At 34.3% G+C, this 27066-nt stretch overlaps 3 protein-coding genes across 4 annotated transcripts in view; 1 reads left to right on the top strand and 2 right to left on the bottom strand.

Annotated features, from left to right (window-relative positions):
- LOC143378523 (uncharacterized) overlaps positions 1–27066 on the bottom strand; it is a 497243-nt gene that overhangs the window by 336014 nt on the left and 134163 nt on the right. The window lies entirely within an intron of this gene.
- On the bottom strand, positions 5–6700 carry Kel (kelch protein). Its single transcript, XM_076830290.1, has 9 exons — positions 6257–6700; positions 5933–6079; positions 5371–5775; positions 5043–5296; positions 2737–2964; positions 2463–2635; positions 2144–2284; positions 679–934; positions 5–195 (listed from the first exon to the last, which is right to left on the bottom strand). The coding sequence occupies exons 1-9, from the start codon at positions 6325–6327 to the stop codon at positions 5–7; spliced, it is 1866 nt and encodes a 621-aa protein (XP_076686405.1). The 5' UTR covers positions 6328–6700.
- LOC143378484 (dual 3',5'-cyclic-AMP and -GMP phosphodiesterase 11) overlaps positions 19582–27066 on the top strand; it is a 348802-nt gene continuing 341317 nt past the window's right edge. For both annotated transcript variants that reach the window (XR_013088274.1, XR_013088275.1), the window contains exon 1: positions 19582–19922. The gene's annotated coding sequence lies outside the window, so the exon portion shown is untranslated. The remainder of the gene's footprint in view (positions 19923–27066) is intronic.

The following is a 27066-nucleotide window of genomic DNA, read 5'->3' as shown; positions in this document are numbered from 1 at the left end:
ACCCTCACATTGATGTTGTACTGGGCATTGGTTTGTCGATTATAGCCACACCTGCATAGCTACGGCCAACTCCCATACAAGTTGGAAGGGTTGTCCACGTATCGGTTCTCGGAGAATACACCTCTACAGACGCTAGGCTCGAGGAGCCATCATCACCCCCAACAACGTACAGAAGTCCATTTAAAGCCACGACACCTATAAAACAAGATTGACTTCTTTTACACTTTTAGTTCAGGGTTGATTAACTGGTGGCCCGCGAGCGACCGGGGGCAGCTCCGCCTTGCTGCCACGCTGAATGGCCCCCTCCATACCTAACCAGACTCTGACGATCGCAGTCGAATTCCTCCTTCCTTCCTTCTTTTCGACTGCGATCGTCACAGTCTGGTAGGTATGGAGGAGGCCATTCAGCGTGGCAGCGAGGCGGAGGTGCCCCCGGTGGCTCGCGTGCCACCAGTTAGTCAACCCTGACTTAGTTTATGAATTATGAATTGATTCTTAAATGTACAATATACATTATTTACAGCACTTGTCAGCAATCATCTAGTAATTTTAAATTTATCTCTATAGTTAAACAAAAATAACAAAATAGTACTTGATATAATTTTCTTAAAATATTTTTTCTAGAATTAGATATTAAATTGCAAAAGTTCTATTTTGAACAGAAATAAAATTAATTACCAGCATTTCTACGACAAAGGGCCATGTCACTGACTGGAGTCCACTGATTAGTATCTGGATTAAAAGCTTCCACACTTTTTCTAACCAACGGTCCATCATGTCCTCCTACAGCATATAAAATCCCGTCTAGAACGCCGACACCCGCGCCGCTACGACGTGCAGACATATCAGGTACTGGTTTCCACTGATCCTTTTCTGGATTGTAGCACTCAACACTGGACAAACATTGTCGAGATGCTCCATCGTAACCACCAACCTGCACAATACATACTTATATATTAAAAATCCTAGGATACTTTTTCAAAATGTAAATAACGGGACTAGCGCACGAAAGTGGGAAAAAATATTGTCCAAACGCTAAGAAAGATTGGAAAATTAAATGTTGTTAAACTGAATTTTAAAAAATATAGTGTTGTAAAGCTCATCATGACACACATTTTTTCTATTTACAGTTTGTTTATCCAATCATTACTATTCGAGCTAAAAATTATGAACAAAAAATTTTTCGTCGTCAAAAGCATTATTTCTTTAAACATAAATTGCGATAACTTGAGTAAATATTAAGGGATCGTTATGAAACTTAAAACATAACTTCAGAAAACACTAGCGAAGCCGTAAAATGTATGCACAAAACCCTTATGTTAAAAAATGTAATAATATTAAATTAAAAAGTATTAGTTCACCGTTAAAAAGTGTCGTGGTGATTTTGAGGTACATATAACTTGCAGCGACAAAGGTTTTCGTTAATATACAAAGAAGATTTTCACCAATTTTCACACTGATTAATAAATAATTGTAGAAGATATAACGATATACACCAACAGTCAACGCGAGTGCTAACACTGCTAAATAGCGCATTATACGCGGCCGCTGACTGTTGATGGCGCACGAGATTTATATATATATAGTCATATCTTCTACAATTATTTATTAATCAGTGTGAAAATTGGTGAAAATCTTCTTTGTATATTAAGGAAAAACTTTGTCGCTGCAAGTTATATGTACCTCAAAATTGCCTCGATACTTATTAACGGCGAACGTTGAAAAACATGGGTTATGTCCAACATTACTTTTTAATTAAATATTATTACATTTGTTAACATAAGGGTTTTGTGCACCCTTTCCACGACTTCGCTAGAATGTTCTGAAGTTATGTTTTAAGTTTCATAACGATCCGTTAATATTTATACAAGTTATCGCAATTTATGTTTAAAGAAATAATGAGTTTGGACGATGAAAGATTTTTTGTTTATAATTTATAGCTCGAATACTAATGTTTGCATAAACAAAGTGTAAATAGAAAAAATTTGTGTCGTGACGAGCCTTACAACACTATGTTTTTAAAATTCATTTTACAAACATTTAATTTTTTAATCTTTCTTAGCGTTTGGACAATAATTTTTCCCATTTTTGAGCGCTAGTCCCCTTATTGCATCCGACCCTTCAATTATATTATTAAACTTACAGCATATAGCAATCCTTTAACAACACCTACACCAACACTACTTCTACGTGTTGACATTGGTGCAATTAATCTCCATTCGTGAGTTCTTGGATCGTACACCTCAGCCGAATTCAGACCAGTTGATCCATCAAATCCGCCAACCTGTTTTAGACACACACTCAATAACAAAGGAGAAGTATTTCAAGAAATATAAGTGTACTGTTCCTGTATACTTCATGAAACTAAATTACACGAATATAATTTTGCAGAAGGGAATGAAATATTATAATATTCATAATTCAGTATACAAGTATATGAACGGAAAGGACGAGATACGTACAGCGTAAATGCAATTTCCAAGAACTGCTACACCAAGTGTTGATCGTCTTGCTTCCATTTCTGGACAAGGAGACCACTGGTCTGTAGCTGCATCATAAATGTCAACGGTTCGTACTCTGAGCGACCCATTAAATCCTCCAACAGCATATACATGACCAGCAAGGACAGATAAACCTAAATATTATAAGTTACACAACAGAATGTAAGACATAATAATGTACTGAAAAAATTAAAAATATTTAAAAAGTTCCATTCGTAATATGAATAGGACCTACCAGCTCTACAGCGACGCGTAGGTAATTCAGAGACTTGATACCATTTTTCTTCTTTAAAATCATAACATTCAACACTCCTAATTGCTTTCGGAGCCTGTCCGCCAACTACTAATAACACTTTAGGTAATCCTCTTGGTTGTCTAGGTTTCGTACGAGGTGTTTTAAATAACGACTTTTGTTCTCCTTTAAGTAAATGATACTTCAGAGCTTCAATCAAGAAGTCCTTACCTGAATACGTCAAGAAAGACAATTTTCAGTTCTTTTAGATTAAATCGTAGAAAGTATACGACATACAGAGTTAGCGTTTTATCCTGCAACCCGCGCTCGCGCGAACAGGTAAAATGGCAACAGCGCCTCACGGACGTATTCCATTTAAAACATGCACGGTCCCGGCGTTTGGAGAGCTGCAGTGATGCCCGAGCTTCGAGAATTTTGGGATGGTCTCTTTCAAATTAACGTCGCAAAGAGCTATTCAGAATTTCCCGGCCCGGGTTGAAAAATTTGGGGCCTTTTTCGTATAACTTTAAAAGATATTGGAATGCAATTTGCGCCGGAAAATGAGAAACAATTATTTCCTCTTAATGATGGATAATGTAACATATTTTACATTTACTTATTTTTTTTCTATCAATTTTTAATCATAATTGTTGTAAAAAGCTTTTGCAAACTGTTTATTTGATACTGTGTTTAATGCTGCTTTTAAAATTCGTGGTGTTGATAAGCAATAGGCTAGTTGTTTCTGTATCAGTACTTTCAGAAATTGAGAAATTAAATTTTTATTCAATTATATTTTAGTTCTCCAGACCTCAGAATATATTGTTCTGTTTTTCTTTTTTATGATTTTATCCTTAATGCAGTGCATACCTAGATCAGAGATAAGGGGTAACTAATGGGACGGGTCTTTGATTGTAGTGGTGTTTGAATTTTTTTTCTAGAATTTTTGTGTGTGAATGTTTCAGCTACTCAACGCCACGTCTATACCGGCTTCCGTTAATGTCATTTTTGGAACGATGCGCCATTTTTGTGACTTTTACACGCCGGTGGCGAAATATCTCTCTGCACAAGGGTATAGCGCCGCGGTCAACCCTCTCGTAGCTAAAAATTTTCAAACGGGTACGAGATACAGCTGGGACTATTCGAATAATTTAATATTCGAATATTTTACAAGTATTCGAATGCTACGAATAAACTTCGAATATTTGAGTATTCGAATGTTATTATTCAAATACTATTCAAATACTGATGTATTCGAATAGTATGGTGTGAAGTGGGTCAAAATTTGCTTACAAGATTTCACCTTGACAAATGAACATAACGAACTTGATTTATAATTCACACCATACTATTCGAATACTATTCGAATACTGGGATATTCGAATACTATTCGAATACTGGGATATTCGAATACTATTCGAATACTGGGATATTCGAATACTATTCGAATACTGTGATATTCGAATACTATTCGATTACTGGGATATTCGAATACTATTCGAATACTTGGATATTCGGATTATATTCGCCAAATAATTGAGCAACTGAAGTATTTGAATATTCGAATACCGAAAAATTCGACAAATAGTCCCAGCCCTAGTACGAGATCAGTCGACATTACTTTCAAACCTCATTACAGTAATCTGGGGTGGTAAACCGATCAAAAAAGCAAAGCGCGCGGCTCGATTACCTGGGCCGGGAAATTCCCAATAGCTCTTTGCGACGTTAATTTGAAAGAGACCATCCTAAAATTTTCGGAGCTTACTGCTGTCCAGCGGTAGCTGGCAGCTCTCCGCTGGGCCGATGCATGGTTGCAGTGGAATGCGTTCGTAAAGGTCTGCGCACACATATCAGTTCCGTGCCAGTGGTAAGAAGAAGAGACTCTCTACGCCCTTCTTCTTACTACTGAGACGGAACTGATATGTGTGCGCAGACCTTAACACTATTCCCACCACGACCGGTCAAATGACCGTTTTTAAAATTTCGATTAGAATTTCCTATATACAACTTAATTGAACCGCTTAATTTAAACTTCACGACTTTTCCTCAAATATACGTACGTACATGATATACTTCTGAATAAAAGAAACTATATTTTTATACTGTCAAATTGGCTATTATCTTCAATCTATATTAAAAAATAAAAGTTGTGCTAAAGACCGGTCATTCGACCGGTCGCGGTGGGAATAGGTATACGTGAAGTGTCGGTAGGAATAGTGTTAAGGCGCTGTTGCCATTTTACAAGTTCGCGCGAGCGCGGGTTGCAGGATAAAACGCCGACCCCGTATAAAGACATACGTATCATCATTTACATTGTAAATTGGCTTTAAGAAGTGGCTCTTCCTCCACACGTTGTACTAGATATTCCTGTGACAGCAACGGTAAGCGTACATGTTCCATTAATTGAGCTAAATGAGCTTGTCTCTTTTCTAAGTCATGGTGTACCCAAGATATCACACACTCAAATACTTTTTCCTCCGAAGGTACCATCAAACGATCGCTGCAAATCAATTTAGCAACTTGCTGCGGTGCTAAAGTTAAAAACTCTTCACCATCCACTACTTCCCTACATACAAGGAAAACGTTACTAAGGCTAGAAATATTTTAATAAGTGAGAACGGCATCGTTTAATTGTCTTACGAAAAGTGTTGCTCAATGTAGCTATCAGCGTGTGACAATAGCTCTAAGCAACCGTGGATATCGGCGAACGCACGAATCCCCAGACAATTCGACGGATGTAGCTGAGCTTGTAAAAAGTCGCAGCACGCGTCGCGTACGTCGGTCAGTTGCAAAAGATTCGCAGCTGGTAATAGCACTTGTACATTATCTTCGGTTACATGTACCTCTGCAGAATATACATAATCTACTAGTAATTCAAGTGCAGAATAATCTACACCTTGCAGTGTTATTCTTTCTTGATCTCGTTCCTCAAAACTTGTGAACATAGCATAAAAGTAAGGACTACAGGCAGCGAGAACCATTTTATGTGCAGGCACTTCCATGCCACCGTCTGCCACCAAGATTACATCGCATAACAAATTTTTCCTGGCAAATCATTATTTCATTTTATATCCCATTTTTAATGTTAAACGTAAATCTAAGTGATATATGTAATCCAAAACGAGACTCTGAGGTAATTCTCTCTGTTTTGGATATGGAAATAATTTAATAAAAAACACAAAAGGTATTTTACATAACGTACTTCCGCATTTCATTAATAACATCAAAGGCTCGATTTGTGTGATGATGATTCCTATACGGAGGTTTATCTTTCCCATTTTCACGAGGTATATGTTTCTGTGAACTTTCGTCCAAAGAATTCTGACTAGCATATCGGAGTAACAAACAACTGGAAGAAAATTACAAGCATTATTCCTGCGGCAAAAATACATATATTTTTTTTGTTATTTAAAAAAATCAGATAATATAGTGCTACAGAAGTTCTACGATTGAAGCACGCGAAATATATCGACAAAACGATAAAACGTAAAAATTTCACATAAATTTGATGTAACACGGATCTCACCTTCCCTTGTTTTCATTGGTGTCGGTATTATTGGAGGTATTTTGCACCTGACCTTGCCCTGCCGACTCCATTTCAGTTATTCAACAAAGTTGTCAACGAAGCCAGTGTAAAACATTTCGATCCAGTACGAGTTACTGGGGCAGAAAAAGCTCGGATGCATTTGTTTCTACAAATATCATTTCACTACCGAGTACCGACATCAGCTGTGCGAAGGAAAACGAAAACGACGCTACCGACTTCGCGTAGTCCGATGCGACCCTACGTTACAGCAACATAGAGACCGCCTGATGATTTGTGTTAAAGAAATGGAACGAAACTTGTGGTAACTACAAACTACATAAACGTTAACGGTAATGTTTGGCGAAAATGCATAGGCTCTGTGTCGAGCTCCTTTCTTAATGGATCGCCAAACGTCATTTACTGCTTCTACGGGCTTTCATGAAAGAAAACATACGCTGGTGCTGACATCTGCAGGGTATATAACTTATTACATGATCATTTTAAAGGGTACAGCCGGTTAAGATGGTCATGTGTCACTCGCGAGAGCAGTGGTGGGTTTACTACGTTACATCGAATTTACTACGTGACACGCGTAGAAATGTAAATAATTGTATAAAATGTAGAAAATGTATTCAACGTCTAAAATTCAAATACAAACACTATTAACCTCTACCTATTGCGTTGAATTTTACTGCACAATATTGTAAATTACTTTAACTAGAAATTTTGGAATTTAATTATAAAAATTATAAATAATTTGAAATTGTTTCTTAAATTTCATATCTTTGGTGTGCAAAAGATACTCGAATTTTTACACACATCAACATGGATTCTGAAAAAATTGGAAAAGCTTTAGTAGATTATTTCTTTGGACTTAACATTCCATTTAGTATTATTGAATCTAACCACTTTAGGAACAATGTTCATAAATTGTATCCAGCTTATAAAATTCCAACTCGAAAAACATTGTCGAATAATTTACTTCACGCAAAATTTCGAGGTTATAAAAAACACTGTCCAACAGCCATTTTGGTCTGTAAGATTTAATAGCCGTTTCTTATAGATTTTTGTGCGCTGAAAACGAATCCGCAAACCATTTATCGTCAACACCCTCAGTTTTCGAGAAATTCGATTTTGAAAAAAAAACTACAAATTTTCAACTTTGAACATCTTTTGTGTCGAAACGGTAATAGTTATTCGGTTGCTTGTCGCGTCAAATTATTCTATAAGCCCTCCCGAATACAACGATATAAGTTACTGGTGCATTATGAACATTTAAATATATTTAAACAACGATCAAATAAAAAAGAACATTCGAAATTCACCCACTTTTGCAGATATCTTTAAATTTATTTCCAAAACTAAGGGTCTAGGAGAAAATCTGATTGCTCCACGCGACGCGGCAGATATTTTTCTTTCGGAAAGCATCAACAGAAGTGGTAAGACACATTTTATTTTCAATACAGAAGCGAAATAGGTTGGCAAAACGTGTGGCGTCGACAGTGGTAGTCAACGGCGGCGCGCGATATACTGCCGCTTAATGCGCGTGACTACCACTGTCCGCGCCGCACGTTTTGCCAAACTATTTCGCTTCTGTATTGAAAACAAAACGTGACTTACCACTTCTGTTGGTGGTTTCCCAAAGAAAATTTTCTGCTGCATCGCGTGGAGTAGTCAAATTTTATCCTAGACCCTTAATTTTTAAAATATTTAGCAAGATATCTGCAAAAATTGATTCATTTCGGGTGTCCTTTTCCCTTTGATCGTGGTTTAAACATATTTAAATGCTTATAATTCAATCATAACTTATATCGTTGTGTTCACGAGGGTTCATAGAATAATTTGATAGACCATGCAACCGAATAACTATTATTGTTTGAACACAAAAGATGTTCAAAGTTGAAAATTTGCATTTTTTTTTCAAAATCATATTTCTCGAAAACTGGGGGTGATGGCGATAAACGGTTTACGGATTTGTTTTCAGCGCACAAAAATCTATAAGAAACGGCTATTGAATGTTACAGAACAGAAAAAAAGTTCAATTTTGTTGGACAGTGAAATCAGTATTCAGTGTGGAAGCCAAAGATGCAGTTCTATTTTTAGATGGTTTGAAAAACTCATCATCCAACAATAAGTATGTTGTTGCAATTCTGGATTTAATGAATACAATCAGTGGCGGATTTAAGAAAAAAGGCCCAGGTGGCAAACGTTCTGAGGGCCCCATTTTTTCGGGAAAATGAAGAGGTAGTTTACTAAATGGGATAAGTGTACACAAAAGTATAGAAAAAAATAATGCTGGATTAAATCTTAATTTCTTGTTGACAAGGCCCGGGGGGGGGGGGGCGGCTTCTGAACAGGGGCCCATTTTTCGGGAAAATAAAGCGGCAGTTTACTAAAAAGGGGCTCAGTGTAATAATACAGAAAAAAATATACTTTGGATAAAATCATAATTTTTTTAAGGATGGGGCCCTGGATGGGCCTTCTGAGCAGGGGCCCAGGTGGCAACTGCTCATCGGCCGCCCTGTTAAATCCGCCACTGAATACAATATGTCCATGCAGGTTATGGCATTCCACAGTCTGCAACGGTTTCTTCAAACAATATAATTTTATTCAGTAAAATACATGAACGTAATAAAGTTAAGCTATTTACTATGTCTTATTCTACACATAGGAAATTCACTTTTCTACGTTAGGTAAAATACGAACCCACCACTGCGCGAGAGTCATTCGAAAGCTTATAAAAAAAAGATAATTTATGGCAAGTTTCAACTTTATATCCCGACTCGGGTAAAAGGCAAAAATTGAAAATCAGATTTTTGCCAAATTTCTCCTATACTGGTGCATGAAATTTTTTGAAAAAATCAGAGGTATTTCTGTTACCGAGACACATACTAGGGAATTGTTTCTGATTTATAAATTGAAAATCCAAGTTGTGAAAAATAAAAAGCACAAAAAGATGCTAAAAAATTCCAATTGTTTATTGAAGCAATTGCAGAGCTGTAATGATATTTCTACAGCGAGTGCATATCATTGTTACTATTATCCTGATTTTTTTTCAGATTTTTATATTTGGTGCGCCAGTGTAGTATTGTTTAACTTCTGAATTTTTAAAAGAGAGAGAATTCCATGGTCTAAAAAGAAAAGGCGGAATAGTTACAAAACAACACACAATTTTTGCTGCGATTCATCCACAATTGTTAAAGGTAACAGATTCGAAAACCAACTTCATATGTATATTAATTTTCTTTTTGAAATGTTACAACAATACTGTAATTGACAGAATACATGACAAAAGAAATGGCGACATAAAAAGTGCTCCCAACTAATTTTTACGTATATGTATTTCAGGTTAAAATATTTTTAAAATATTCTTAAAACATTTGAAAATAAATATTGATCATTGTTATATAGTTAGAAATTGAAAAAATATAGGTATACTGCTTAATACGAAATAAAAATGAGGCAAAAGGAACTTGGAAGTCCGAGGTTCGAACCTAACGTACGTTCAAAAAGTTCACGGCGGTTCATCAATTTCAAACTTTACTGGTGCAACATCAACGATGTTGGGCACATGGTTGATAGTTTAGAATCTAATTGCATGGCACAGTTTCAATTGATCGAGTTTATTTAGTTTCTTTAATTCCTATTTGCTTTATTTCATAAAGCACGTACAAAAGTGCGAGGTATAGGTTACTCTGACACGTAAAAAACGACGAAAAATCGGTATTTATTTTTTTAACTGCGGCGCACTAACTTGAAAAATCTGAAAAGCATTCAGGACAATCGTAACACTGATATGTGCGTACAGTAGAAGTATAATTATAATTCTGCAACTGCTTCGATACATAACCGGCATTTTTTTGCTTATTTTATTCTTCATAACTTAGATTTTCAATTAAAAATTTTGAAACAATTCCCTAATATGTGTCTCGGTAACAGAAATGCCTCTGATTTTTCCAAAATGTTTCATACACTCTTAACAACTTGGATTTTCAATTAAAAATTTTGAAACAATTCCCTAATATGTGTCTGGGTAACATAAATGCCTCTGATTTTTTCAAAATGTTTCATACACTCGTAACAACTTGGATTTTCAATTATAAATTTTGAAACAATTCCCTAATATGTATCTCGGTAACAGAAATGCCTCTGATTTTTTCAAAATGTTTCATACATTCTTCATAACTTGGATTTTCAATTAAAAATTTTGAAACAATTCCCTAATATGTGTCTGGGTAACATAAATGCCTCTGATTTTTTCAAAATGTTTTATACACTCGTAACAACTTGGATTTTCAATTATAAATTTTGAAACAATTCCCTAATATGTATCTCGGTAACAGAAATGCCTCTGATTTTTTCAAAATGTTTCATACATTCTTCATAACTTGGATTTTCAATTAAAAATTTTGAAACAATTCCCTAATATGTGTCTGGGTAACATAAATGCCTCTGATTTTTTCAAAATGATTCATACACTCGTAACAACTTGGATTTTCAATTATAAATTTTGAAACAATTCCCTAATATGTGTCTCGGTAACAGAAATGCCTCTGATTTTTTCAAAATGTTTCATACATTCTTCATAACTTGGATTTTCAATTAAAAATTTTGAAACAATTCCCTAATATGTGTCTCGGTAACAGAAATGCCTCTGATTTTTTCAAAAATGTTCATGCACTAGTAGGGGAAACTTCCCTAACTTGGACCGGATTCTAAATTGGGCCATAGCCCTTATTCACATATTAATTGACATAGACGATATTGCTTAGCATGGGGTTGTAGCTCACATGTTGCTTAAGTAGTAACAATATGGAAACATAACACTGTAGAATGAGTAATGATGAACTAGAGCGTGATGAATGTTTTGTTTCGATGCCGGTTGATGTAATTTTGCCTGCAATTTATATAAGCTGTGATATTCACTGGTAGGTAAATTTTGAATTCCAATGGGTGTGCAGAATTCTTCAAGGGAAGGAGAGGGCGAAGAACGCCTTTGCATTGTTTCTTTGCATCTTCGGAATCACTTATGGCCGATAACTTATGGGGGAAGAGTGGATTCAGTGTCTTTCTTGCAAGAGATACCTACATAGGTTCACTTAAGCTGCACTAACGATCGTAATACCGATTATTACGAGTGCATAATATGGCGGAGTGGAAAATTTAAATTTAAATTTTGAGTTGGCCTAGGTGCGGGATAGTTGTCTTTTGATTATCCAAACAACTGAAAAAAAAATTGGAAAAATATTCATGTCTGCAGGTTACTTTTTCTCCTAAAAATGATCATATAATCATATAATCATATAATCATATAATCATATAATCATATAATCATATAATCATATAATCATATAATCATATAATCATATAATCATATAATCATATAATCATATAATCATATAATCATATAATCATATAATCATATAATCATATAATCATATAATCATATAATCATATAATCATATAATCATATAATCATATAATCATATAATCATATAATCATATAATCATATAATCATATAATCATATAATCATATAATCATATAATCATATAATCATATAATCATATAATCATATAATCATATAATCATATAATCATATAATCATATAATCATATAATCATATAATCATATAATCATATAATCATATAATCATATAATCATATAATCATATAATCATATAATCATATAATCATATAATCATATAATCATATAATCATATAATCATATAATCATATAATCATATAATCATATAATCATATAATCATATAATCATTTTTAGGAGAAAAAGGAACCTGCAGACATGAATATTTTTCCAAAATTTTTTTACAGTTGTGTTTGGTTAATTAAAATACAACTATCCCGCACCCAGAGCAACTGAAAATTCAAATTTAAATTTTCGCCTATATAGTATGGCTCCGCCCTAGTGCATAAATTGCCAATCTGACACCGACTGATTATTTCGTCAAAAGCATATTTCTTTTTCCTCAGCGTGTTGTAAAATTCTTTTCAGGGTTATTTTTTATTTTTTTTATAGAGTGTAAGTATATTTTTGAATAAAATGTCTTACCTAAAATAATGGAAAATAGACATAGTCCAATTTAGGATATCTGTGGTAGTTTGAAAATATTTTCTTGTAACCAGTTACATAGCATTTCAGTCTGTTTTATTAGATTTATGTATCAGTTACAATCCCGAAATTGTTATCAAATTTGCTGCTCAAAACTATGGAAACGTTTCCGATTTATGGAGGTACTTTCTTACGGGGTCATTCCACTGCGACGGTTTGAAAAAAGTCGATCCTTTTTTCAGTTTTCGAAAGTACATATATCTAAGAATGTGCTGGTAAAGTTTCGTGGTCTGATTCTACTTTAGTTTGGCTGCTATAGCCGAAAGTTGCAGAGAAGGAGGTGCACTAAGCGGAGCGCGCTGGCAACTTTAAACACGATTATCTCAAAACGACATTTTATCAACTGATGCGGGTGATTGCAAGAAAACTATTTGACCAATCAGTCTGAAATTTTCACACGTTATTCAGCACATCAGTGGGTATCGCAGGCACCTCGGAAAACTTTTTAAATTAACAATTCATACTTTTCACAAGGCAAAACGATCGACATTGCACCGTATTTCGATACTTAAACTTCAAACCTCCGCCATTTGTTTAATTTTTTATCAGTCAAAGTAATTCTGCTTCCAGCGATAATCACACTAATAATGATTACAACACACCTTGAATTTTTTGTTTACGATGCGTCGTTCTCTCGGAATCACCGCACCAGCATTACATCGCTTTTTCAAGCCGCTTACTTCAATACGATATATATTTAAAAAAAATTGTTAAAAATTTAAAACTGATTTTTTTTACACTATCAATAAGTGAATTAATAAATAGACAAAACATTATTTACGTGGGACATTCCGTTTACTAAAAGACTCCTTGTGGTCCAATATAGGGAACTTTCCCCTAAAAAAGAAACTCTGCAAAAACCTAATTTTCAATTTTTGCCCTTTAATACCCATTGAAACTTGGTACAAATTGTTTTTTTTTTATAAACTTTCGAATGACTTATCGCAAGTCGAATTCGGTTTAGTATAGAGGCACATTTGACCATCTTAACCAGATGTAGGTACCCTTCTCATTTTGACATATGTATATCTTACATATTTATCATACCATTGTATTATTTAGGAACAAAGTAGAAAAATTCATGTCTGCTTGAAAATAGCAACTATTTATAGAAAGTGCTAGAATGTATATATATATATATATATATATATTCATGAATTTGAATGACAGACATGAATTTTTCTATATATATATATATATATATATAGAAAAATTCATATATATATACATATATACCATTTCACTTAAGAGTAGACCTACGCACCTATCAATTTGCGATCGATCTGCGCAGCTCCCACGGTATTTAAATATTTTTATAAAATGAGGGATTTGTATTTAACAATCTTGGGGGAAACTTAAATAAGAAGTAGAACCATATCATGCATATGTTCATTTAGTTAGAAATATTTACGAATGTACAATAGTAGGTACCCCAGATAGAACATAACGCGACGTCTTAAAGACGCCCATTTTACGTCTGTTTTTGGTCTGAACATCTTACAACTTTATTTGGACGTCTTAAGCCGGGGCATAGGTTGTTGTCAAATTTGACGGACATAAAATACGGTCTAAAATACTGCAACGTATTGTGACATCCGTCGAAAAAACACTGGTGGCACCGTGGCCTTAAAGACGTACAAAAATCACCATCAACATAGTTATGCTGCAATATTTAATCGACTGTTCCCGTCTAGCTTAATTTTGATTTCCACACGTCTTCAAGGCATCTGTAATATGTAATTTTTGTACGCCGTCAAGACGTCCCGATTTGTACGTCTTTAAGACGTCTAAATAAAGTCGTAGAACCTTAAGCCAAGAGCAGACGTAAAATGAACGTCTTTAAGATGTCGTGCGCTATCTGGGAATAATAATGTTACATTCGAAATGATGGCTGTACTTCCGAATGGCCCCGGTGGCCGATCGACACGAGATTTGTGGGGAGGGGTGGGGAGGGTGTTTGGACTGTAAATCTAAAATTGTTGCTTCGGGAATTTATTAGTTTACGAGATATTAATAAAAAAATAATTATAGTATTTCTGTTGACTTATTCCGACATTATGCATTCCACTTTCCAACTTATTCTGGATATTAGTATTGGTTGGGGCTAGATTAGTGCGGGGGGCGCGTAAAGCGATGTAAGTTTGGAGATTTGAACCAGAAACTTGGAGATGCAAACCATCCTATTATACAGGGTGGATACCTATCACTTTATTCATAGGCAATACTCTAGGGGGGTGATTCTACAGGCCAAAATAAGACGAAAATATAGAATACAATTTTTGAATATCGAGCTTCGTTTTCGAGAAAATTGGCTTTGAATTTCAGCTAAATATGCATGCCATTTAAGTGCCTGAGGACCACGCGGAGGTAAGGGGAACGCGTCCAGCTGTCCGTAGGACAAATTGGGGGAGGGCATGATGGAACCCCGTTAGGGCTACGATGATGCAGTTAAAAAATTAATTTGTAAAAAAAAAATTAATAATAATTTTTTTTCAATATTTCGGAAACTAATAAATTCCCGAAGCTACAATTTTAGATTTAGGGCCCACACCCCCTCCCCACCCATCCCCTCAAGCCTCGTGTCGATCGGCCACTGGGGCCATCCGGAAGTATATCCGAAATTATTTTCAAGTATTAAATTTTGCAATTCAAATAAAGTTTTTTAGCTTTATTGCAATACATATAAAATGTAAGGTTCAGTACATTTTCGAGTACTGAATCGTTGCTACAACAGCAGAATTCCTAACAATTTATCATTCACCTTATTAATATTCGGTGTTGGTGAACAAAATTGACCTATTGAGAGCAACAACGAACTAACCCTAGTACTCGGTAAACAGAGAAATAGGCGATCTAAAAAGTAGGATTTCAACAGCCTTCTGTTTTGCAGGCGTTGTTGCCAGTGCAGTCATAATTTTTGGCTTCTGATACTATCTACTTATTCAAAATGCTTCCCAATGAAGACATAATTCATTTTCATTGAATTTTAATAAACAATTATTTTATGTGGATTGGTCAGTTTTTGCATTGAGCTGTTTAACATATCTTTTTTAGAATAGTTCATTGTGAAATCTATTTTTATGCCGGGGTAGGCAATTAAAATTTAAACTTACTGAAAATCTTCATTAACATTTAATTATACTATTAATGTTTTTAAAATCTATAACAGTTTATAAAATAAAATATTAGTATTATTATACATTATCTTCGTCGGTAGAGGAATCTATAACGTGTATAGTATGTAGGTACATAGTTAAGTTGAGTTGATTTACTTGTTTTTAAGTTTTTACGATAATCATGATAAATGGGTGGAATGTATTCAAGCAAAGGTAGCAAGTGATTTTTTTTAAAAAACCTTAATATTATTTCCATTGGGAAAAAACAAATCTAATATTGTAATCAATGTGGAAGTTCTTTACCTCATGTCAATTTCATTAACCCTCGAGCGGGCGCGCCAATGAGAGGTACACGAGCAGGCGCGTGGTGAACTCAGTTCAACAGTTGAAAATAATCATTTTAGCACCCTTATATATTACAGTTCAGAAACGGTTTCTCTGTTGACAGTGGTAACTTAAATTAAATGTGATGAGAAAATATTAGCAATGTATCCAAAAATGCAGTAAATGTATTTAAAAACAGAAAAATAGTATATGTAAAACATTTTTAACATCAAAAATGAAAATCAACTGGCACAAGCGTCATAGGGTTTTTGAAACACACCAAGATCGCGTGGAGAGAATTTTTGTCTTACCGAGACCTAATGAAGGAAATACGCAGATCGGTGAACGGAGTTCACAAAGCGCGCCCGCTCGAGGGTTAAATAGTAATTCGGTGCTGTTCGAATATATATAATGAGTTGTAAACGGCTGATCCTTTCTAAAATGCAGCCATTCCACTTTTGATCATAATCAATTAATAAATAAATAAAACCATGATCAAATAATCTGGTAATAATCATTTCCAGTATTTTTGTTCAAAAGATAATATTTTCATTCATGGAAATTATTTTAAATGCTTTTTTCGAGCTGCCAGAACCGTTTCCTGGAATAAAGATATTTGAAAAAACTTCTTTTGTTTTTCCATCAATCCGAAATCCTGATTATACGCAAAATATGAATAACCCCTATGGAACGAAGAATCTGTGGTCAATCTCATTTACCGTGTAATCAAAATTATGAGTAATAGGTGTATTGACACAAAGTGACGAGCTTTAAGGGGACTAGGCAGTCGAGAAATCGATTTTTTATTGCATTTTCCGAAATTACTATCTTATTATTATTATTACTATCTAGCACAGAAACAATGATGGTGCGCTACCAAAACCCGGTGACTTCTTAATTTTTTCTATGAAAGTCTCGAATTTTTACGGACCATATCAGAGGTTTGCGTCGAAATGACACATGTTCTACACATTCTGTAATTTCTTCCAAGTCGATTTGAACCTCAATTCGCTCGCAATCAGGGAAAAATGAAGAGAAAAAAATATTCGAGAAAAACGCATTTAAAGTTTCTGGACAAAGGTGGCGCTATAGGTTGCCGCTTGAGGTTTTTAGCTGTCAAATCTACAATTTTGCGAATTTTACTATAAATCAAGCGGCATTTTATTGAGAAAAGATAGTACTTTCGGAAAATGCAATAAAAAATCGATTTTTCGACTGCCTAGTCCCCTTAAGGGCCCTCCAGACGCTGATACATGTTGCAGTGAAACGTTGATACATGCACCATGATACAGGTTTCATGAAACTTGCATCTTGCTCACGCACCTAGCTGGTGAGCAAGATACCAGTTCCGCTTCTGATGCTGAAACACGGAAACCGATTTACAGACGTAGCAACATGCATCATGAAGCCTGTATCATGATGCATGTATCAACACTATCAACGTTTCATGCAACATGTATCAGCGTCTGGAGTAGTGTTCTTTCTCGACAATTCTTTGTCGAGAAATTTTATAAATGCTTATTTCTTATTTCTCAAGAAATACTATTTTTTTCTCGAGAAACTTAAGTCTACGAAAATTATTATAAATCTCATTTATTTTCGGAATGGAATTTTTAGTTAGTTCAATTTGTATATTACTAGTTAATCGCGAACGTATAAACACATCTACAATTTATAATAAATCTTATTAGTAGCATTAGAACCTATATGAATTACAATAGAAAATCTCAGTAGAGAAGATTCGACATTATTGACTGGTGAAGGTGCTCTTAAATTCTTATTTAAAAATTTAGAAAAATTGTATACTGAATTAAGTAGCTAATGAGTTTCTTGTGGCTATTAAAGAAGAAATATCGAAAAGAAGAGACAAAACTATTGTATCCCTTATAAAATTGTTGCATAGGTAATGGAGAATCTCTTCAAAAATATTCAAAAGACGCGTTTCTCATTTAATATCCACGACAGATATGTATATAACGCCAAAACAATTTTTAAGTAGCTAGACTTTTTGGAAAATATTACAGTAACCACGATTCTCCTGAAAATACTGGAAAATTTACGGGTCCTCAAAATGAAGAATTACCATTAAGAAAACAATTAGAGATAGCAATCGCAGAGAGCCTCCAAGAAATTAGTATCAACCAAGAAGAGGTAAATTCTGGATTTTAACAAAGGAATTTCATATTTTTGAGTCCACTGGAAGGACACCCAATTTACCACAACTTTTGGATATAGGATTAAGTCAACATCCACTCAAAACGATAGAAAGTATTCTACAGCTACAGATTTTATCACAAAAAAAAGAAACAGATGAAAAGCTATTTTAAAATAAAAAAGTAATGTTTCACTTTGCACAAATTTTGTATTAAATAAATAAATATATTAATTATATTTAATATCTATTTTTTCATTTATACAAGGTTTGTGCAAATTAGACAGGAATGAACAATTAGTTAAAGGTTTCTTGTGTTTTTGATAAATATTATCAACATTATTCCAAAAACATACATTTTGTAATATTTTTTTCAATTTTACGAGAATTCTCGGGAATTCTCGTGAAATATGATGTGATTTCTGATCTCTCAGGAAGCAAAAATATCGAGAAATCAGGAACACTAGTCTGGAGGACCCTTTATATTTCGATTTTGACTTCCACATTGATCTGAATACATTATAAATTTAGAGGTTATAGTAACAAAATTTGTTATGGAGTATAATAAGCATGGGCCAATCTCGCGATTCGCGGGAAGCGAAGTTTAGTCCACCAAAACATTTCATGCAACAAGTGATTTTGTTATGCGCTATACTTTTAAATTGAAAAATTCCTATTTTATATAATTAGTACAGGCTATTGAAATACACTAGGGTGACTGTACTTAATATCGCCAGGCAAAAGTTAAATCGCTGTCAATTGAATAATAATTGATATTTTTGCAGGCAGTTCGTTTCAAAGTAAAGAGAAACTATTCACCTTTCAATGCCTCGATTGCTCTCATATTTTGGTAGAACACGTGGAACACTTAATCGCCTAGGCGGATTACTCGCAAAGTTGTTCAGATAAGTTAATTCTCATGCTAGAGTCCAGTGCCTATGTTGCCAGTTATATAAGCGCTTGTAACGTATTTTGTCGTGAAGCAAAGTGCAATCTTATGTCATCGTGCTGTGGCGTATTTTATACTGTAAAATGTAGTAAGGGAATCCTAAATTTGTAGATCACTTTATTGCGTTACTCACACGCATCCAGAGAATTTTCAAAATTAATTATTTAATTCCTAACCTTGTGTTTTAATTCCCAAAAAAAATACTTTAAGTAAAAATATCATTACCACGTTACAACGCACCATTTTAGTCGCTGAAAAAGTGACCAAAAACCATCAAACTATTAAGTCACCGAAATTTCTACAAACTTATACTGTATCCTCCAGCGAATTTTCAAACCAGAATATAATTGAATTAATCAGTTGAAAATCATACTATTACTGTTCAATTTGTGGAGCACACATATTAACGCATTTACGAGTGCTTTACCCCTTCGAAATATTTTTTAAACATGAATTTAACTTCCTGGAAGTCTGTAACATTAATGTACCTCGAAAGATTTCGCGCTGCGCCGAGTTTCCGGCAAAATTCTGGAGGTTCGGTGAATTTCGGTGGCAGGTGTTTTCGTAGCAAGGCATGCCGGGAATTAGGAGTGTTTGGAAGTTCGGGGCGCCAGGTGTCGCAGCTTCAGCGCTGGCCAATAGGCGCGATATGGCTCGTCAGTCAACCGGCAGCCTGCTGCGGAACCGTGTCGTTGCGCCGCGATTGGCGTCGATGCTTTCTCATTCAATCTTTTCTTCCTCCTTCTCGCCGTGGTGCCGCGAGAATTGGCGCGTCTCGAATTTCGAAATTCGAACTGCCGCGAGAACGACCCCGTGCGCGTCGTGCATGGACGACCTAACCCAGACACCATCGACGCAAGAGAAAACCGTAAGAAACAGAAGAGGAAGGAATTCCGTGTTGATCGTGAAAGTCGATCCGGTCTTCCAGACGCGGAATCCTATCGGCGAGGAGCAACTTCTTCGCCGTAACTTTCCTCGTTTTCGTTCATCCCAAAGGTACGTCAACTCCTACGCAAGCACCTCAATATCGTGCGTTTTTTTTCCAGGTCTTCCTTCATTCACATTCGAGCCGCAATGGCGAGTCTTAACTATTTCGAGTACACGTGGTACTGTATTTAAAAAAATAATTCTAGTAGCGGATGGCACTGTCGCGAACGCTTTTTGTTCGAAGCTACTTTAAGAAAGGAGCCTTAACTCCAATTTGGTCCCTAACCCTTGTGCCTCGACGATGGGCCGTAGAAATATGGGAGTTATTTGCCCATTTGTTCTGGCGCTTCTATTTATACCATGCGTTAAACGTGGAGTATCTTTTAATCGCTCTGTATAATTTTTCATCGGCATTTAATCGACCGGGATAAGCGTGATAATTCTCAATCGCTCAAGATACGACAGTGGCCGTGAGACGTACTATTGCAAGCGCGTGCTTTTTAAACACCGCTCGGGCAGCTTTGCTTCGCTTCACACGTTTGTCGTAGCACACGTGGTTTGCAGTTATATCGCGTGGAGAGTAGCGCTATCTCCGAGAACCGCCAAGTTTGTTTTATTTGCACTCGCTCCGTCAGTGTACGCGCATTCCACCTACATATGCTTTTCGCCCTCTCATTGCAAACCGTTTTCGTTCTGTAGTTTCAAAAGAACGTTGGATAAATTGTCCGGGTCGTTTCAACAAAGAATATTCAACGAGTGTCGGAGAAAAGAAAAATTTCCTGCATTTTGGATATTTGTTCTTTAAAAATTGTTATCGTTAAAAATCATCTGTGTCGTTGAGCTAGATTAGAATAAAACGTTTCAGGTCCAATAAATTGATGTTTATAGTATGGGGAAATACCGTGAGAGCGCCATCTACTAAAGCACCGTCAAGGACCCAGTTCCTGATCACTTAGGAGTAACTACCGCGGGTTTTTAAACGTGTAGAGGGAAAACTTGAACAAATTTAAAAGATTTCTTTGTTATTTCAGTTAATCTATGTTTTATCTTTAATTGGGTATTTAGAAAACTGCGCGCATAATAATAATTATTTTATAATTTAACTTTGAAAGTGAACAGTGCGAAGGGAGCAGTTTCGTATTTTGCGTATAAATTGCAAAATACTTCATAATTATTTAGTAATTTGTTAGAATAAATTTGTATCATTATAAGCTTATTATTTGCTTTATTTTCCTAAACTGATTAGGAATTGGGTTCTGATCAGGAACTGGGTCCTCGACGGTAAGCTCTGTAATCGGGTGAATATTACAGGACTGGTGTCGCACAAGTATGGAAACAGTGCGATAATGTTTTTGTCATTAAATAGTCCGTTAAATTTCACAAAATCGATCGTCAAACGGTCGAAACTCCCAATACTGCCAATTACATATGACAGCTAACCCGATTAGACTGCTTTAATTTTCGCCACCAGATGGCGCAGCGGAAATAAGAAAATGCCAGTAGGTTCCATTAACGATAGGGCCCCGTATTTCCAGTAACGCACGTTTTAGATATTGCAAAATAAGATTTTGTCGATATTAGCTTCCTGTTTAATTTGTTTCGTGGTGGCATCGAATCACATGATTTTCATTTCGTTTCTGGTGTTCACCTAACTGCTTGCTGCACCCCCATCAAGCTGCGATTTAATATTTACAAATGTACGTGTTTTAAGATACACTTCGTGTAAATATAACAACGTGTTAATTTGCAAAGTTACAAGCACTGGACGTCCACAAAAATCGGTATAATTATTATTATTATTATTATTTATTACAAACAGGAAAATCCCATAGTTTACAAAAATATACAACCATTCGAGCTTACACAGTCGATTCAAATATATTAAGTCGAACTAAATCGAAATTGAATCTAACTCATGGCCCCGTTAGTGACCAGACTGCCTATAAACCCTGCCTATAATTATGACTTCTATTCTCAAACTTCTTCATAAACTGTTTATAAAACGAGACTTACACCGGCAGCAACTAGAAAAATACGTAGTTTTAATGTTTCTTCAAGACATTACTCGCGCTGTGTTTACCGGTGTCCCCTGCTTGTACATCACAGTTTATAACATAATGATTCGTCACGTGACCATTGCATCTCTACCTGTGCGAGACACAACCATTTTGAACCAGGAGTCTTATAGTCAGCGAATAGTTTCACCGAGGACAATAATCTTCTCTGACTTAATTTATTAAACATAAAAATTATCGTGTACATTGCTTCGCTTCAAATTCATTTAAAGTAGCAATAAAATCGTACCTGTTAATTCAATTTTCCAGTTCCTCCACTAATTTCAGTTGTTCCAATAATCTTCAATTATCAAATAATTTTATCATTGTTACAAATTCAGATTATTAGCGGGACTTGCGCGCTGTCACAAACGATATTAGACGCGTTAGAATCAACTTTAATTTAACAAAGCAGTAGCCCCCCTCCCCCTCCCCGTCGAATGTGTAAAAGAGGATTTATAGGATGGAAATAGTTACAGTCACCGCGGCATGAAACGTGCCGACATGACGGCGATGAAGAGCGAGCTTTTCTGGTGTATGTGCACCATTGTTACAAGTGCAAGGTCACGCGCAACGCGCATTGTGTATCTGGACAATTATTTCCCCACTGTAAACGATCGTCGATTTGCTATTTGCACAATATGAACGGTTCTTTCCAGGCTGTCGCCTTTCAGTTTCCTGCTGCGACCACCGTCTAAGCTCTGAAGTCTAAATCATTCGAGGAACAACTATGTCCGTCTAATACTCATAATTCTGGGCGCAGGTAGCATTCCAATACGTGCGTTTACATCGTCGAATCTTTCGACGACCACAGAGCGAACTCATTTGTATTCATTCTTCACAGAATTCTGTTGGTTACAAATGTTACGTAACGCAAGCTTAACATTGAAATTTAATCGTGTAAAGCTGTTATGAATCTACTCAATTAGTAAGTGTTATCGTTATCTCCAGATTAGTTGTACAGATAATTAAGTTGGCGATAAGCAGTCGAAATCAGAAAATTCTTCACAATTTCAATTATGCAATAATGCAGATCCTGAATAGAATATATGTATATTAGGGTGGTTCTTATTTACTCTTGGTGAATTTTTTTTCTCAAGATTTTCTTCGGGGCTCCCTCCAGAATAGTTCGAAATAATTATACAAAAAATCCGTGTAATGTTTGAGCTCGATTGGATAACGGGAAAGGGTGCCCCTAGGCCCTTAAACGTTTAAATCATTATTTAACAGCTCGCGAAGTCGATTTTATATAATATCCTCCAAGTTATTGATTAAATAAAAAAAATTGTCAAACAAAAGTTGTAGATCCGGACAAGGAGCATCTTTTATGTTTTATTACTTTTTCTCGTGCGACAAACGGTTTTCGAAGAAAGTCCGGAAAACTAAAAAAAAAAACTTTTTTCCCTCAAATTTTGAAAGTTTAAATGCTTCTAGAACACTTTTTATTTATGAAGGCGAACAAAAAAATGAAATTTTTATTTTCGAGAACTATTTTTTAAACATTTAAGGGTGGGGGCATATACCGAAATATGCGAAAAAAATAAAAAATTTTTTTTTCTTATTTTCAGTGTTTGATATGTCATGGATGTTTCTTAAAATTTTGGAACCGATATTATAGATTCTATATCTTCGATATTTTTGTGAATTTCGCTTTCAAATTTTCAAGAAACATTCATGACATATCAAACACTGAAAATAAGAAATTATTTTTTTTTATCTTTTTCGCATTTTTTCGGTATATGCCCCCCCTTAAATGTTTAAAAAATAGTCCTCGAAAATAAAAATTCCATTTTTTGTTCGCCTTCATAAATAAAGTGTTCTAGAAGCATTTAAACTTTCAAAATTTGAGAAAAAGTTTTTTTTTAGTTTTTCGGAGTTTTTTCGAAAACCGTTTGTCGCACGAGAAAAAGTAATACAACATAAAATATGCTCCTTGTCCAGATCTACAACTTTTGTTGGACACATTTTTTTATTTAATCAATAACTTGGAGGATAATATATAAAATCGACTTCGCGAGCTGTTAAATAATGATTTAAACGTTTAAGGGCCCAGGGTCACCCTTTCCCGTTATCCGATCGAGCTCAAACTTTAAACAGTTTTTTTTTTAATTATTTGGAACTATTCCGGAGGGTGCCCCGAAGAAAATTCAAACGTTGAAAATAAGAGCCACCCTAATGTATATAGTTAATGGTTGTCTTATGTGTATCTTAAGGAATTGAATTGCGTAAAAGAATTTACTTCCTTCGATTTCGACATGTTACTGTTCTCTAAGGATACTCCTATAAAAATACAAATAAATAAGTATACAGGGTGTTTCACCTAACTTTATCACCACAAATATTTCTGCTATATGTAAAGTTTAGCTCGTAACAAGTGGCGAACATAAACAAAGACATGTTGATAAACAAGTGACGCGTTCTAAACGGCCGTAGATTAAACAGAATGTTATTTCGCAGTGGCACAAAAAATTGTACACAAATTTTTTTTTGTACGACCTTTAGTGAAGTTGAAGGACTTATTGTTATAGGTTGTTCAATTCGTCTTTAAAGTGGCTACCGGGCACTGACAAATAAAATATAGCATTCCATTTAAAAAAAAAAGTTAACATTCGTATCTCATTAAGATAAATGGCCCAGTGGCGGAACAGTTAAGGAAGCAGTTGATAACTAAATATGATTATTCGAAAGCGTAAAATTTCTACTTTCAGATAAAGTAGAAGAATCTACATTTGTCAAAGGAAAAGTTTTCAATTAATTAAAACATGATACTGTTCATATGGCCCAGTAATTAAATGAAATTCATAGCGTGTCCCAGTCATTAATTATCAGTGCTCCAATTATTGAATATATATTTAATTTAACTATTTCTATCAATTAATAAAAAGAAATCAATATGGTAATATTTTTGGGAAATAAAAACATTTTATTTATAATAAATTTGTGTTAAATTCTTTACTATTTACCCGAATTAATTAATTTGGGTTTCTTTAGTCGTTTATAAAATTCTAGATTATGTTAATATTATGACGAGTTTAAGATTAATTATCCTAATAATTCTTAAACAGTATTATATTTTTGTATAGTTATTAATAACATAAATATATAGGATACAAGAAATACTAAATAGTTATATCATGCAAAAATATTATTGTACAGTAAAGCTTCAACAGTTTCAATCTCACTTCTTATAATATATAGGATACAAAAAATATTAATAATCTCAAAACTTCACTGAGTACTGGCGTCTCTACCAGTGTTGAAGCAGCATTAAACTCGCGTTTAATAACTGGACCGTGTCATGTTTTCGCGTACTAGTGGTTAAACGCAAGAATTTCAATATTAAAAACGAAAAATTAATAAGAGATCCAATTAATTTTCAATTCTTCAATATTTAATAAATCCGAAACAACTGTACTGTTTCAAAAATTATAAAATAATAAGTAATTACAACCTTAACAAAAATATTCTCTCGCTTACTTCAGCCCATTAGATAAGAAGTGAGATTGAAACTGTTGCAGCTTTACTGTACAATGATATTTTTGCATGATATAACTAAATAGTTTTACTGTACAATAATATTTTTGCATGATATAACTAAATAGTTTTACTGTACAATAATATTTTTGCATGATATAACTAAATAGTTTTACTGTACAATAATATTTTTGCATGATATAACTAAATAGTTTTACTGTACAATAATATTTTTGCATGATATAACTAAATAGTTTTACTGTACAATAATATTTTTGCATGATATAACTAAATAGTTTTACTGTACAATAATATTTTTGCATGATATAACTAAATAGTTTTACTGTACAATAATATTTTTGCATGATATAACTAAATAGTTTTACTGTACAATAATATTTTTGCATGATATAACTAAATAGTTTTACTGTACAATAATATTTTTGCATGATATAACTAAATAGTTTTACTGTACAATAATATTTTTGCATGATATTACTATTTAGTTATATCAGTTATATATGAAGCTTTACTGTACAATAATATTTTTGCATGATATTACTATTTAGTTATATCATGCAAAAATATTATTGTACAGTAAAGCTTCAACAGTTTAAATCTCACTTCTTATCTAATGGGTTCAAGCAAGCGAGAGAATATTTTTGTTAAGGTTGTAATTACTTATTATTTTATAATTTTTATTTTCGATTTAGTTATGTAAGCTTATAATTGTATCTATATAATGCTAATACGTTTTGCAATTATATTTCGACCAATTTAAACGTTGCAAATTAGTAAAACTGTTATTAACAAAATTTCTTCTCATTTTTTAATTATTGGGCCTTATTTAAGCACTGGGCCATTTACTTTAACCCCTCCCAAGAGAATAAAATTATTCCTACTATACGCCGGTTCCCAAAAAACTATGCAACATTTGAAGGAAACATTTTTATGCACAGCAAAAATATTTCAAGTGATAAAGTTAGATGAAACACCCGGTATATGTTTGAACATAAATTTCAATTTCTCGGTATATTTCGTACAAATACGCTAGCAAGTTCAATGCAGTAGGATCGATAATGCCTCAGTTTGTGTATTTCAAAGAAAATGCTGATATTTATGTTACTTCCGAGTATCACCAGTTTTGTCAGATAAAGCTGAACATTAATAATAGCGTTACAAGTTAACTCATATTTTTAACCCTTCGTTTACCTACACACCACTATTTCGATTATCTTTGACATACCTGGGTGACTCACACCCAGAGCAGTTTTTGACTGCGACTCTCATCTAAAAAATCCCATTGTTATGAAAAAAATCGTGGGTCATTTTCAAGGTTTCTAGAATGCATTCCAACAGTTTTTTTTTATTGAAATTTTGTCACAGTTTTTGTGGACAGATTCTAGATTACCATATGTCGAGAAAAAACGAAGAAAATCTCCAAAAAATTGTAACTTTTACAAATTTCTACATTAGAAACTCAAAATCTACAGAGTTCTTGTTCAGATATAATATTTTGAGAAAAAAATAGTTTATAAGTCGGCTTTGAAGGAAAGATATTTATTTTGCATGTCAAAATCAGCTTATGGGTGGCTCACACCCAGAGTGTCAACGAATGGTCAATGTGAAATCACAATTCCAAAAAATGTCAGTTTTAATTCAAAGTGTATAGAACCCTGACGAGG

Source organism: Andrena cerasifolii, chromosome 2 (genome assembly GCF_050908995.1).
Source record: "Andrena cerasifolii isolate SP2316 chromosome 2, iyAndCera1_principal, whole genome shotgun sequence".
NCBI classification, from domain to species: domain Eukaryota; kingdom Metazoa; phylum Arthropoda; class Insecta; order Hymenoptera; family Andrenidae; genus Andrena; species Andrena cerasifolii.
This window is presented reverse-complemented; position numbering and strand designations above follow the sequence as displayed.